This window comes from Mus pahari, chromosome 1 (genome assembly GCF_900095145.1).
Source record: "Mus pahari chromosome 1, PAHARI_EIJ_v1.1, whole genome shotgun sequence".
Taxonomy (NCBI): Eukaryota; Metazoa; Chordata; class Mammalia; order Rodentia; family Muridae; genus Mus; species Mus pahari.
Window position 1 is genome coordinate 143,576,071 of NC_034590.1, and position 13,226 is coordinate 143,589,296.

Genomic DNA, 13,226 nt, shown 5'->3' on the forward strand with positions numbered 1-13,226 from the left:
GTTGGAGCTGTAAGCTCTAAGAGCCCTGTTAGCTGCTACAGTGCCCACGTATGTCTTCTCATCATTCGCAAGCCTAGTCATCGCTTTAAAAACCACAAAGCCCTCGGGCTGTTCTGTTTAGTTATGAGTGTGTTCTATCTGGCTCTCCCTCCCAGAATCTCTCGCACCCTTCCTTGTTCAACTCAGGTAGACTACGATGATGCTTGCAGACAACAGATAATGAGATAAAGTAGCTTAAACCCTGCTCTTTCCAGGGTATGCTTTGCATGGTCATATCTCCACTCCATACACAGAGAAACTGAGATCCAACAAACTGAGATGAGAAATCCCAAAAAGCTACACAGTAGAAAGATCTCAGGAGCATCTATTGTCATCCAAGTCTCCGTGTGGCTTCCCACAGAAAACCCCGTGTACAGAGACCGATGGTGAAAAGACTTGATTTCTCTGTCTATATTCATTTCTGGTTTCTTCTTGCCTCAGATAAACATGTTAAGGTTGTTTTCTTTAGTACTCTTCTGGGATCCCACTACACCCAACAACTTACCAGCTCTGACCTTAGACTTTCGTTGCTGTTGCATAAAGATGCAGTGACACTATCTTGATGGTTCCTGCTTACCTTGCTCTCTCTGACTGTGGATTCAGAAGGTAAGAGGACGGGCTTCGGTTGATCTGCACATTAGGAACATTTCCTTTGTTGATAAGGATTTTGCCTGGTTTAAGATTTGTGTGAGCTATATCAATGCTCTGAAGATTAAAAAGAAAAGAGTTGTAAGCTTACGCATCTTTGTAGGGATGATGAGCAATTCAAACAGAGGAGGCCTCTGTCAACATCCATTGTTCCTAATGTGCCCTGACTATAGGACCACAGCTGGAGAACCACAGGACCAGTGTCATTCTGGAGGTAAACGGAAATGACCTTCATAATTGAAGTGCTGTTGGTAAGGATGCTTCTGTTTATTAACAACACCCACAAGAGTTCCATGTCTTGGGCTCTGCGGACAGCTGGGTCATGAACAATTGGACCTTTTAGGTGGCCCAAATGGGACACTTGATTCCTACCACTATGGGTTAAAATTTATTTTCATAAGTCATACAAGTAGCCAACCTCATTATCCTCTTTATTTTCAAACATTTAACTGAGAGTCACGGGGAAGGGGATATTTTTATCATAGCTTAATAGATGTTCACTTACACATTCTGAAACAAAGGTTCAAAAAAATACACTATACTACACTCTTACTACGGTATGTTATATCTGCTTCCTAATCTACTGAGTTCTTTTATAATTGATATTTCTTATAGCGCAAGACATTTATTTCATAAACCTTTAACACATTGCTAAACACAGCAGAAAAAAATGTTATAAAGAAAAGCCTGCCTTTGTCACCTGCATACTAACCTAAGTCACAAAAATTACTATACTGTTTAACTTACAGAAAAGTCATGTTTTTGCAACTAACCACGGCAGGTGATAATCTGCTGTAGGTGCTCTAGCCTCAGGGAAAAAAATAGAGGTTCACGACCTGGATGACAAAGCCGTTACTTAGCACATGGCCTTCTCCTTGCCCCTACAGCACTTCTTTCCCCTCCCTATCCAAGCCCTGCCAAGTCCCTGAGGTATTCTCTCTCCTTCTGAGGTAGGACATTGCAGCATCCTTCCACCTTCGCATCCACTATAATTTCCTGGTGATTGGTGTCTGGGCTGAAAAGAGACAGATGGGCTTCTGGTAACATTGGGAAGGAGGAAGGAAGGCAGGTGAAACGGAAAGATCTGTGAGAACAGTAAACTGTAGCTGCTAGGGTCCTCTTCACCTACCTTCACGATCCCAGAGACTATGTACTGAAAGGTCCGGTTGCTGAATCCCTCGCTGGCAAGTATATAGAGAGTGTACTGGAAAAACCCTGCTGGGCCAGAGTGTGTGTGAATGGCACTCAGAATAACGTTGTCTCTTCGATACAGAGAGCCATATTTACTCTCTAGTCTCTTCAGGACCTTGAAGGAAAACAAAACATAGAACTAAGAAGGATCCTATAGCATCTCAGCAGGATGGGGGCTTCTGAAGAGCCCAAGCCCTGGTCTGCCCTGCCCACTTCCCTTTCAGCTGGCCCTTCCCTCCAAGCTGCTCATCATCGGAACAAGTGTAATAATGACAGCGGATGCTATCATTCTGTAGGGCCCTGCTACATGCAAGTACAGACATGACTAGGTAGTTTATGTACTTCATGTTATTTTAAACATTCATAACCGCAAAAGTTGTTATTGTTGACCCCGTTTTTCAGCTGACAACACTAATACACAAGGGTTGATTTTTCCACAAATCTAAAGGGCAGTGAGGCCAAATTTCAGGCCCAAGTCTCTCTAACCAGAACTCTTATGTATTCCTCTTTTGAAATCTACTATTTCTTACTGATAGAAATATAGTAGGTCTGACCCTCCAAGACGTCTTATTACAGTGAAAGAGGAAGACAAAAATAATTATACCACCTAGTGATGAATTCTACGTAGAAAAACATGGCAGGGTAAGGAAAATGGTGATGGATGGTAATGAAAAGAGGTCTTCCGGAAGAGGGGCTCTGTTTGGCGGATGTTTAAATGAAAATAAAGAAGCTGTTTCTTTTGTTTATAGGAAGAGCATCCCACCCACAGTGAACAGACAGGGTGCAAAGGCTTGCTTTGTAAGATCAAAACTCCTCCCTTCTCTGAGTTGGTCTATAAGAAACCACCTTACTGTGTGTGAGGCCACCCCAAGAATCCCGTAGAGAACTCAGGGCGGAAAGAACCATCCTGTCAGTAGTCATATGATTAGAATATGAGTGAGGAGCCATGCCACTCGAGACTTAAAAACAAACAAAAGAAATCAAAACACACCATAATCATACCAGGTCAGTACTGCTTTGAGCTACCAGGATTTTTAATTTCATTGCTCAGCAAAAGATAAAGGAACTTTAGTCAATGTTCATTAGATTAGGCAATCAATAAACACACACATATGTATATGTACCCACACACCTATACACACAACACATCAAGAAAATACTGAAAAAGTGTAACTGTTGCTGAGAAGCTAATTATGATTCATTTGGTGCTATTCTTGTTCCTATGTGGCATACCATTAAAATGATCCCAAAAAGTGTCAGTCACAAAGCAACCACTAGCAGCACCTCTCATGAGATAGTGCAGTCCAGGTTGGGCACACCACTGGTTTAACAGCTTATGTGATATGATTTAACATGCAGAGATATCAATTTACTCTCTTCTCCTTTAAGTAACAAGCTCTATCAACCTTGCTCCAATACTGTGGTCAGGAAAGCAAAACAGAAGACCATGTAAACTATATCTATGCCCCTAGGGTTACCATGTGTGATGGCTATTTTTAATGTCAACTTGCTACAAATTAGAATGACCTGCTAGTCGGCTAGGGTGACAGCTGAGTGGCTAAGAGCACTTACTGCTCTTGCAGAGGACCTGGGTTCAGTCCCCAGCACCCACATGGCTGCTCATACCTGTCTATAACTCCAGTTCCAGGAGAGCTTATGCCTTCTTGGGCCTCTGCAGGTATTGTGCACATCTGTACATATGCATAAACGGAGGCAAACACTTGTTCACACAAAATAACATAATAAAAAAAAGTAAATCTAAAGAAGGAGGAGGAGGAGAAGTAAGGAGCCTGTACTGGCTAGTTTTGTGTCAACTTGACACAGCTGGAGTTATCACAGAGAAAAGAGCTTCAGTTGGGGAAATGCCTCCACGAGATCCAGCTGTAAGGCTTTTTCTCAATTAGTGATCAAGAGGGGAGGTCCCCTTGTGGGTGGTGCCATCTCTGGGCTGGTAGTATTGGGTTCTATAAGAGAGCAGGCTGAGCAAGGCAGTGGAAGCAAGCCAGTAAAGAACATCCCTCCACAGCCTCTGCATCAGCTCCTGCTCCCTGACCTGCTTGAGTTCCAGTCCTGACTTCTTCAGTGATGAACAGCAAAATGGAAGTATAAGCTGAATAAACCCTTTCCTCCCCAACTGCTTCTTGGTCACGATGTTTGTGCAGGAATAGAAACCCTGACTAAGACAGAGCCTTAATTGAGGAGTTTTCTTTTCTTTTCTTTTTTTTAAGATTTATTTATTTTATGATATGTAAGTACACTGTAGCTGTCTTCAGACACTCCAGAAGAGGGAGTCAGATCTCATTACAGATGGTTGTGAGCCACCATGTGGTTGCTGGGATTTGAACTCAGGACCTTTGGAAGAGCAGTCAGTGCTCTTAATTGCTGAGCCATCTCTACAGCCTCGAGGAATTGTCTTAACTGCTTTAATTTATGTGGGAAGACCCACACCAAATGTGAGAAGAACCTTTGAATAGCAGCCAGACAAGGAAACATTTTCACTCTTTACGCTCACTCCTGCATTAATTTATCCTGCTACAGCTGCTACAGACCCCTCTACTGATGCTAGAACCAGGGTTTCTAAGCTTCCATCGTTGGCTGAGGACTAGCTGCTCTTTCAAAACACAACAGGACCTCAGGGACAGATTGGGACTGCTTAGACACTGAGAAACTACCAAGTTCTTGGTCTCTCTAGTTTGAGACAGCTACTGTGGGTCTGACCACTCCCACTGCCGACGCCCCCAGCGTCCAACACCCAGTGATCACCAGGTTCTCAGCCTCTCAGCTGTGAGACAAGCTGTTGCTGCTGTTTCAATGAAAGATGACTTAATAAAATACACGTTTTTCTATTTTTCATGGTATCTTCTTTTGTTCCTCTACAGAACCCTACTAGGTGATAGTCACGTACGCAATACTGTGGGAAGAGAATGACAGTTTTTAACTCGCATCCCTCTAACCAACTAGCCCTCAACCCCATCCAAACACGTTTCAGTGTCTCTTTTGCTTAACTAACTCTTGTCCCAAGGACTTGTCTCTCCCATACATTCCCCTAGGCAGGAACTACCATGCTTACTGAGAAGAAATATCTATCGGAAAGAAAGATGATCAATGCCTGACCACCGTGGAGCTGAATTAAAGTCAAAGGCCACTCTTCTTCAGAGCTCTCCACTAGAACAGAGAGGTGGGAGAAGACAGAGTCAAGTTTAAAGCTCCACACACCATTCATTTTGCCACTAGTAAATGCTAACTTAGAATTTTAGATGTTGGCACATTTCTTTATGCTGAGTCAAGAGGCAAATTCTTAAGAAAAATACTGTGAACCTTGGATTTGAGAACAATAAACAGTTCACATATATCTTAACCTACTGCCTCTAATAGAGATTTAAGGGAAAAGAAATTAAATGCTGAAGTGATATCCAAACCTTTATCTAGCTGTTATACGCAATCATGTTCCACTTTCAAGAAAGCAAAGTTGTGTCCGCTCAGAGCGAAGTGGTCGCAGTCCTGTCTATTGCTCAGTTCTGAGTCTTCTCTTTCAGTTCCACTCTGCTGACAACACTCTTGGGAACAGGATCAGAAGAGCAAGAAAGAGACGGTCTGTTTTCCTATCCCACCTCACAGTGTACAGGTTATCCCTGTCTCCATTCCGCACTGGCAATGTTGTCAGTCTTAGAGCGGAGATGGAGAGCTGACCTAAAAGCACACTTCATAAATACACTTAGCGCATGTGCTTAGCTATTTTCATTTTTCTTCTACGTTTCCTTGGACTGACTTGTGAAAACTAAGTGGGTTGGTATAAAGGCTTTCCCCTTGGACCTCAGATTGCAGGGGGGAGTGAAGACAGAGAAAGGTGGTTAAGTCAAGACCACTATTGACCTAAGGACATCTAGATTCTGACCTGTCAACCTCTCCATGCCTTCCATCTCCATCTCCAATGTCTGTCTTTTTGCTCATGACTCTCCCACTGCCAGCCGTCTTTGATTGCTCAGAAAGGCAGTGTGGTGCAGTGGTAATGGACACAACCTATGGCATCCGTCTGTCTCATCCATCTGTCTAAGTTTGGATCCTAGCTCTGACAATTCCTCAGCACACAACTTTGGCTAAGCTACTGTAGTCTCTGTAACTTGGTTTCTCTGTCTTTCTGGCCCCAATATAATAACATCTCCTTCACAGAATTCGAGGGTTATTCTGAACAGTACCTGGCTCACCATGAATGCTAGTGTTTATTCAATTTATTCCTGAATCATCTTCATATCTTACCATCTTGTAGTCTCACTGTTACCCCACTGGATTCATGTGACAACCGGGAAATTGCCAGGAAGAGGTTGGCAACCCCTCCCCAAACCCTAACTTTCCTTGCTGCCCTCTAACACCTTCTACAGCTTCCTAATAGTATACATTTTCTGTTTGACACACATAGTATGACCGCTGTTCTCTTATCCAGACTCCTACCACTTGAGTCCCCATGTTAAAGAATCTACTAATCTGTGACTTTCCTTCTAGTTGCATGTAATTCCAATCCGAATGAAGCCTCGCTGTCTGATCAAACATCCTCCATGAAACTGTCTTTGTGTTTCTCCACTCAAACACTGTCCAAGATTCCACATTTCCCACATAACTGAAATCCATTCAGCATCCAAGGTTCTCTGTGACTGTGATCATTGTCCCATCCAAAGATATCTCTGTATCCATGCCTCCATATGTTCAGCTGGCTCTCCTCTATTCCCTCCAAAAGAGGTCTATATTCTTCCTCTCCAGCTGTCTGTGTTTATTCTATCCCCTACTTTGGTCTCTCTCTATCCTACTGTAGTTTGTCTTCTATTGCTGGGATAAAACACCATGACTAAAAGCACCTTGTGGAGGAAAGGGTTTATTCTAGCTTTAAAATAAACCCTGCATCATGAAAGGAAGTTAGAGGAAGAATTCAAGGCAGGAACCTGAAGGCAGGAACACAAGCAGAAGTCACAGAGGACCACTGATTCCTGGCTTGCTCCTCCCCTCCCTCATGGCTTACTTGGCCTGATTTCTTATATAATCCAGTACCCATATACCCTAATATACCCAGAGGCACTGCCCATTAGTCTAGAAAATGCCCCCCACAGACTTACAGACCACTCAGATAAAGGCACTTTCTCAATTGAGGGCTCCTCTTTCTAGATGGCCCAAGCTTGTGACAAGCTGACAAAAAAACTAACCAGCACACTCCCTAACCAATCAGAATTCTTCACAGTGAAGTACGATCTACTCTGAAAATGCTTTCCTGAATCTCATTCTCGACATTTCCTTGTCTTCTTGTGATAGTCTTAAAAGACTACATATGCCCATCCGACCTAAGTAAATAGCTTGCCTTACGCTTCATAGTGAGACTTGGTCTCAAAGCAAAACATAGTGCTAAAGCTTAACTCTCCTAACTTTAAGTATGTATAGACTTGCTTAGTGAACAGAACAGGGTAATTGTGTACAACTGCTAAAAATGAGTTAGAAAAACCACTGTCTCCCACCCTGCCAGAATTCAGGACGACAGAGTGGAGGCCTGAAACTTCCTGCCAACAAGCCCATTAGTGAGTCATCTTGCACATGGATCTCGCAGCCTGAGTTCAGCCTTCATGTCTGTTCTTTGCCACCCTCATAATTGAGGAGAGAACCCAAACCAAAACCACGTCTCTAAGTTTGTCCTGAACTCCAGTTCCACAGAGCAAGTAAGACACTAAATACTGCTGTTTTAGGCGACTTTGTTGTGGATAAAACACCACATGGAAATAGATCACTACTGTAGATCTGTGCTCCAGTGGTTCATGGCAACCTGTTCACTTCTGTTACAGTCTTTTCTCCTAAGGCTTGACTTGACTATGGCTGTATAGATGACCTGGACTGTGTGACTCCTCTGTGTCCTCTGCAAACACTAGCAAAATACAGTAAAGGAAGCAATAGAGGCAATTTCCCATCTAAAAGGATGACGTCTTTCTGAGTTGGAGATACCATAGTTAGTAGAGTATACCGAAATCCCTACATTCAGTCCTCAGCACCACATAAACAAGTGAGCCTGGTCCTCAGGATGTAGAGGCAGAAAAACTGTAAGTTCAAAGTTATCCTATCATATGCCAGTGACTTTGTGACCAGCATGGGCTACATGAGACACTGTATCAAGTAAACAGGATGGGGCTAAAGTCTCTCTTTTAAGGACCTGCAGTCTCAATTAACTTAGACCCCCAAGATCTCTCAAACACTGGATCACCAACCAGGCAGCCTACACCAGCTGATATGAGGCCCCCAACACACATACAGCAGAGAACTGCTGGGTCTGGGTTTAGTCAGAGGAGATGCACCTAACCCTCAAGAAACTGGAGGCCCCGGGGAGTTTAGAGGTCTGGTGGGCTGGGGGGTTGGGGACATCCTTGTGGTGACAGGGATGTGGGGAGGAGGTATGGGATGTGGAACAGTCAGAGGATGGCCCAGGAGGATAGTAAAATCTGGAGTGTAAAACAAACAAACAAACAAACAGTTTTTCCATAACCCAGCTCTACTATTTGCTAATAACTGCCTTAATTTTGGAAGGTGACTCCCCTTCTCTGGGATTAGGCTATTTTATCTGGGTAAAACATCAGAGCCAACTCAGGGGGTTATTGTTGGCATAGGGCAGATGAAAATGCTTAATTCCCTCCTCCTCCTATCTGCACAGGGGAAAGAGCTGCACTACAGTTGCAAGAGTGGCAACATGAGGTGGTGTCTTCTGGCTTTGTCATCACTGCAGGCTCCGCACAGCACAGCAGCAAAGCGTTCAGCAAGAGAGGCTGCCAGAACTGCAAGCCCACATAGCTGACACCTGATTGCGGCTCTTGTCGGGTGTAACACCTCTCTACTGTATTTCAGTTCTCAATTGGTTCCTTACAGGCATTCTCAACCGCGTGAGAACCCGAGGAAGAGGTCAGGGACCAGTTGGTGCTCTGAGATGTCTGACACGCTGACAAGAATGACTATGGGAGAACACAGGAGACCACAAGTGGAGCATAGCAAGCTTTCGGAGAGCATTTGCATTCGTAACGATGACGAGCCGTCAGTATGACTGAAAACATGCTTTTGAAAAGGAGCACTTAAGACTGCAGTCAGGAAGGGCATCCGCCTGTGTAGGATTATTTGGCCGGTTGTAAACACCTTACTTAGAAGGTAGGAGATACTCATTAGATGAGAAAGCAAGAGTACAGAGTTCCTGTCCAGGGCGTCCACAGAGCCCTTTCCAGCCCCTCCTTGTATCACTCACCTCCAACCTGAGTCGTTGGGAAATCATGCATAGTTCCACGCTCACAAATGCCATTCGATTTGACCCATCTGGATCCGCCAAGATAAAAGCACGGCTGAACAGCCTGGTGAGGAGACCCCGTGCATTCTGGCCATTTTTGCCATAGCCCATCTAAAAGAGAGAAAGACACTGAACTTCTTCAGGAGCCAGGCACCATCCTACCAGAAGAGATTGCTCATGGACACAAATTAAAAATCAGCATGACACTGTGACTCAGTGATATTGTGTGTGTATGTGTGAGGGGGGGGGGGATTTGTGTTTCCAAAAATGTAAAGAAACCAAAATCATGATAAAGCCTTTGGTATTTGTACAGAGAAAGAAAAAAGGAAAAGTACTGATCAGACTGGCAATCCTTCTCAATGAGGAGGGAGCAGGTGGTTGCACCCTCGGGAGACTTCCTAAATCTATAATGGGATGATTTTCATCTAAGGTTTTATAAGAAAGGTACCACCGTCACACAGCTTTTTACCAGTTCATCATTCTCTAGCTAAGCCAAGTAATTCATGCACTCCTGTTCCACAACGATTCTCTCACCATATCAAAAAAAAAAAAAATGAAAGAAACAAACATCACTAATAAAACTACACCCAGGTCTTCCTATGGCCACTTGTTCTTTTTGTCTTCCCACTCTTGATTATTCATTTAGGGTTCACAGTTCATGCTAACTCTTCAGAACAAACAGCTGGAGATATATATATATATATATATATATAGAGAGAGAGAGAGAGAGAGAGAGTATTTGCTAGAAAGGAACAATTCCAGCCAACAACTTCTTGCTCTAATTCCCTAGGCAAGCAGTGAAGTGGGAATTTACACCATTACACCATTACACCATTGGCATGGTGGCTGTCAATAGGCTGCCTCTGACTGATGGAATTCCATGATGCTGTCCACACTAGATTTACAGATTTAACTATCTTTGCCTGTACTGGCATCATGGTACATGCCTTTAATGCCAACACTTGGGCGGCAACCACAGGCAGATCTGTATGAGTTCAAGGCCAGCCTTTTCTACATTGTAAGTTCCAGGCCATTCATGTTTATATCACAGAACATTGTTTTTTAAAATATATTTAAAAAATAAAAACAAATAAGCAAAAAAAATCTATACTTGTCTGCGTTTTACAAATAGGAAATTTACAATATCAAATCTTCAGAGATTTTCCCGGCTTTTCGCCATAAATCTATAAAATAGGGAAAGTCAGAATATATGGATCCACCCACAAAATTGTTTGTAATTAAATTTTAAAAATGAGTTGTCCTTGTAGGCTAATATTCTTAGTACTGAGCAGTAACAATATTAACAAGGAAAGGAAAGGAAAGGAAAGGAAAGGAAAGGAAAGGAAAGGAAAGGAAAGGAAAGGAAAGGAAAGGAAAGGAAAGGAAAGGAAAGGAAGAAGCAATGATTATATAATAATCGGGAAAAAAGGATACCAAATAAAAGAAGTACTTGTTTTGTGTCTTCTTTAAGGAGCCTAGCCATTTACCTACCAAATTGATATCTGACACTTGTCCTGTGCAATCAGCTCTCCCAACGCCAATGTAGTAGCCACTGAAGTTCTGAAATGAAGGGAAGTCTGGGGTCTGTGTAATTGGAGGGGACTGGGTTGTCCTGGAGCCCTGGGTGGTTGAAGACCAGTGATTTCCTGAATCTAAACACAAAACAGGATATTTGAAAAGCAACACTTTATCCCACTTACTCCCTGATATCATTTAAAGACATAATTTCAAGTTCCTAAGGAAAACTTTTCATACTGTCTCTCATTTTTTTTACATTTGCTTGGTTAGGATTGGTTCATTTCTCTTTTTTATTTCTTTAATCCTTTTTATTAAAGTCAAGTCTTCATCCCCCTCCAAGTTTGCCCCCCGTTATTTCTTAAGACAGAGTCTCTTAATGTAGCTCAAGCAGCCTTGGAACTCAAAGGTCTCCCTGCCTTTGTCCTCTATATGCTCAGGTCATCCCACCCTTCCCAGTGCTATGCACTGGACTGTATGTAAACTAGAAAGTAAGAAATGGGAGCCAGTTTGAAATTGTAAATCAAAGCATAGTCTTGCTCTTGGACTAGTGATATTTTAGAGTAAGCGAGATCTTCGCAAAATTATCTTTCACCTTCAACTTCTCACCAGCCTTTCTTTTGTGCCTCATCCTCCTCCCCACCCCTACTTTCAAACCTAAACTCCTAAGTTCAGCCCCTGACTTGGACTTGTCCCATTGTCTCCAGACATCCCACTGCTCTCTCCAGGGAACACTGTCCACCACTCCTTTCAGACCTAGTCTATCTCCATCACTTCTACAGGGAGCCCAGGTCCTCATGACAGATACCATCCAGCTGTGTCTTCCCCACTCTGGTCCTCAGCAAGCTAAGGCCTTTTACTACTGCAGCTTCAATTGTTGTACACTTGGTGACATGGTTCTACCTCAGTTTGATTATTCTAATATGTGTGTGCTTTTATATACATACCAACTCTGTGTATCTATACCCATATTTAGTTTTGAGTGGTAACTTTGTGAATACACAGTAAAGAGTTGAAGCAGTGCTACTATATAGCTTTGACTTTCCTTACAGCTGGACATTTTGCATATACGTTTGCTTGCTTTCTGTTTTGCTACCATTAGACAGTAGCCAAGAGTCGTCAATGCATCAGGTGACAGTGTCACAAGGCCTTGTAAGTACTTAAAGAAGGGGATTGATGTCTGATCTCTTCTGAGATCCCAGAACTTTGGAACTGAAATTTTAGAGGTCAGTAACTCCAACTGTAACCAGACTGGCAACAATGAATATATCATTAAGAGATGCTTAATAATGAAGATATCATTAAGTTCCCCACCCCATGGCTATTAGCTACTAAAACAATGGGCCCTAAGACACTGGAATTTCCCCCAGAAAGTCTATTCCGTAGACAGGAAAAGGGTGGGAACGGGTGCCAGCTAGGGCTGGGGTGAGAGTTTATCTCCTAGAGGAGATTTCACATAGTTCTGACCACTGGTCAAAGCACCTTGCATTAAAGAGCAGAACTGAGACCAGGATGGTAAAAAAGAATCCCATTTTGACCAGGCAGGATGTGTGACCAAGCACATACCACTTGCCCTCTATTTAAAACTAAACCTCATGTCAGGTGGACTTGGGGTAGGGGTGGGGGGGGACGACTGACCCTCTTTGTGCCTCTGCACACTGTGGCTGTATTGAATATAAATCATTTTGTTTTTCACTATGACTTTGCCCCATTAAGGATGAATAGCTGAACATAATAGGCTTGGGCCCTCACAATTCTTCTGATATAACCTCCTCATGTTTATAAATAAGAACTCTGAAACCTGAACTTGAAGAAGTGATTTAACTAAGACTTAACAAAGAACATGTGATGAATCTGGAGCCCAGACAACCTCAAATCAGAACCAGGTATTCCTGCAGCTGCATCTCAGGAGGAGCTGGACCCACAGATGTCTCTTGCACTGCATCAGATATCACAGGGAGGAAAGCATACTTTTGCTTTCTCTACATTGCTGCTAACATCATGGTACATGTGCCAAATGTGGTACAAACTAAGACCAAACCTCATAGAACACGCAAACCTCTTTGCAATCCTGGGATTACAATGTGTAAAATGGTATCAATACTAGAACATTGTAAAATTTTTATGAAAGTTAGATGAGAAAATAACATGGGATTCTTATTAAATTACACAACCCCCAGCATATGCCCCACCCCCCGAAATGCAATAGTACTGCTGTGAGAATACAGTATGGCTCCTGATAATCGCCCGGGTCTCCATTTTATTCTCTAATTTTAGGAGCCATGCTGAATGAGCATCATTAAGTCCTAAGGATGGTTTTACTTCTAGTAGTCTGTGAATCTGCTTTGTCCACCTTTGCAACAGACAATCCTTGCTCCTTTGTATTTACAGAGAATTTCGAGTATCAAGGTGTGGCAAGGAACACACTGCAAAAACTAAGAGGCTACAAATGGGGAAAGTTCCATCTCCTTTGCTACTTTACCTGAGGCTAGTGCTCTCTCTCTCTCTCTCTCTCTCTCTCTCTCTCTCTCTCTCTCTC

At 43.0% G+C, this 13,226-nt stretch overlaps 1 protein-coding gene across 5 annotated transcripts in view; it reads right to left on the reverse strand.

The window, feature by feature from the left end:
• Asah2 (N-acylsphingosine amidohydrolase 2) overlaps nt 1-13,226 on the reverse strand; it is a 112,608-nt gene that overhangs the window by 51,560 nt on the left and 47,822 nt on the right. For all 5 annotated transcript variants that reach the window (XM_029539594.1, XM_029539590.1, XM_029539598.1 and 2 more), the window contains 4 exons: nt 10,664-10,824; nt 9,134-9,283; nt 1,817-1,993; nt 617-744 (listed from right to left, as the gene is read on the reverse strand). In XM_029539594.1, the coding sequence (XP_029395454.1) occupies nt 617-744; nt 1,817-1,993; nt 9,134-9,283; nt 10,664-10,824 (616 nt within the window). The remainder of the gene's footprint in view (nt 1-616; nt 745-1,816; nt 1,994-9,133; nt 9,284-10,663; nt 10,825-13,226) is intronic.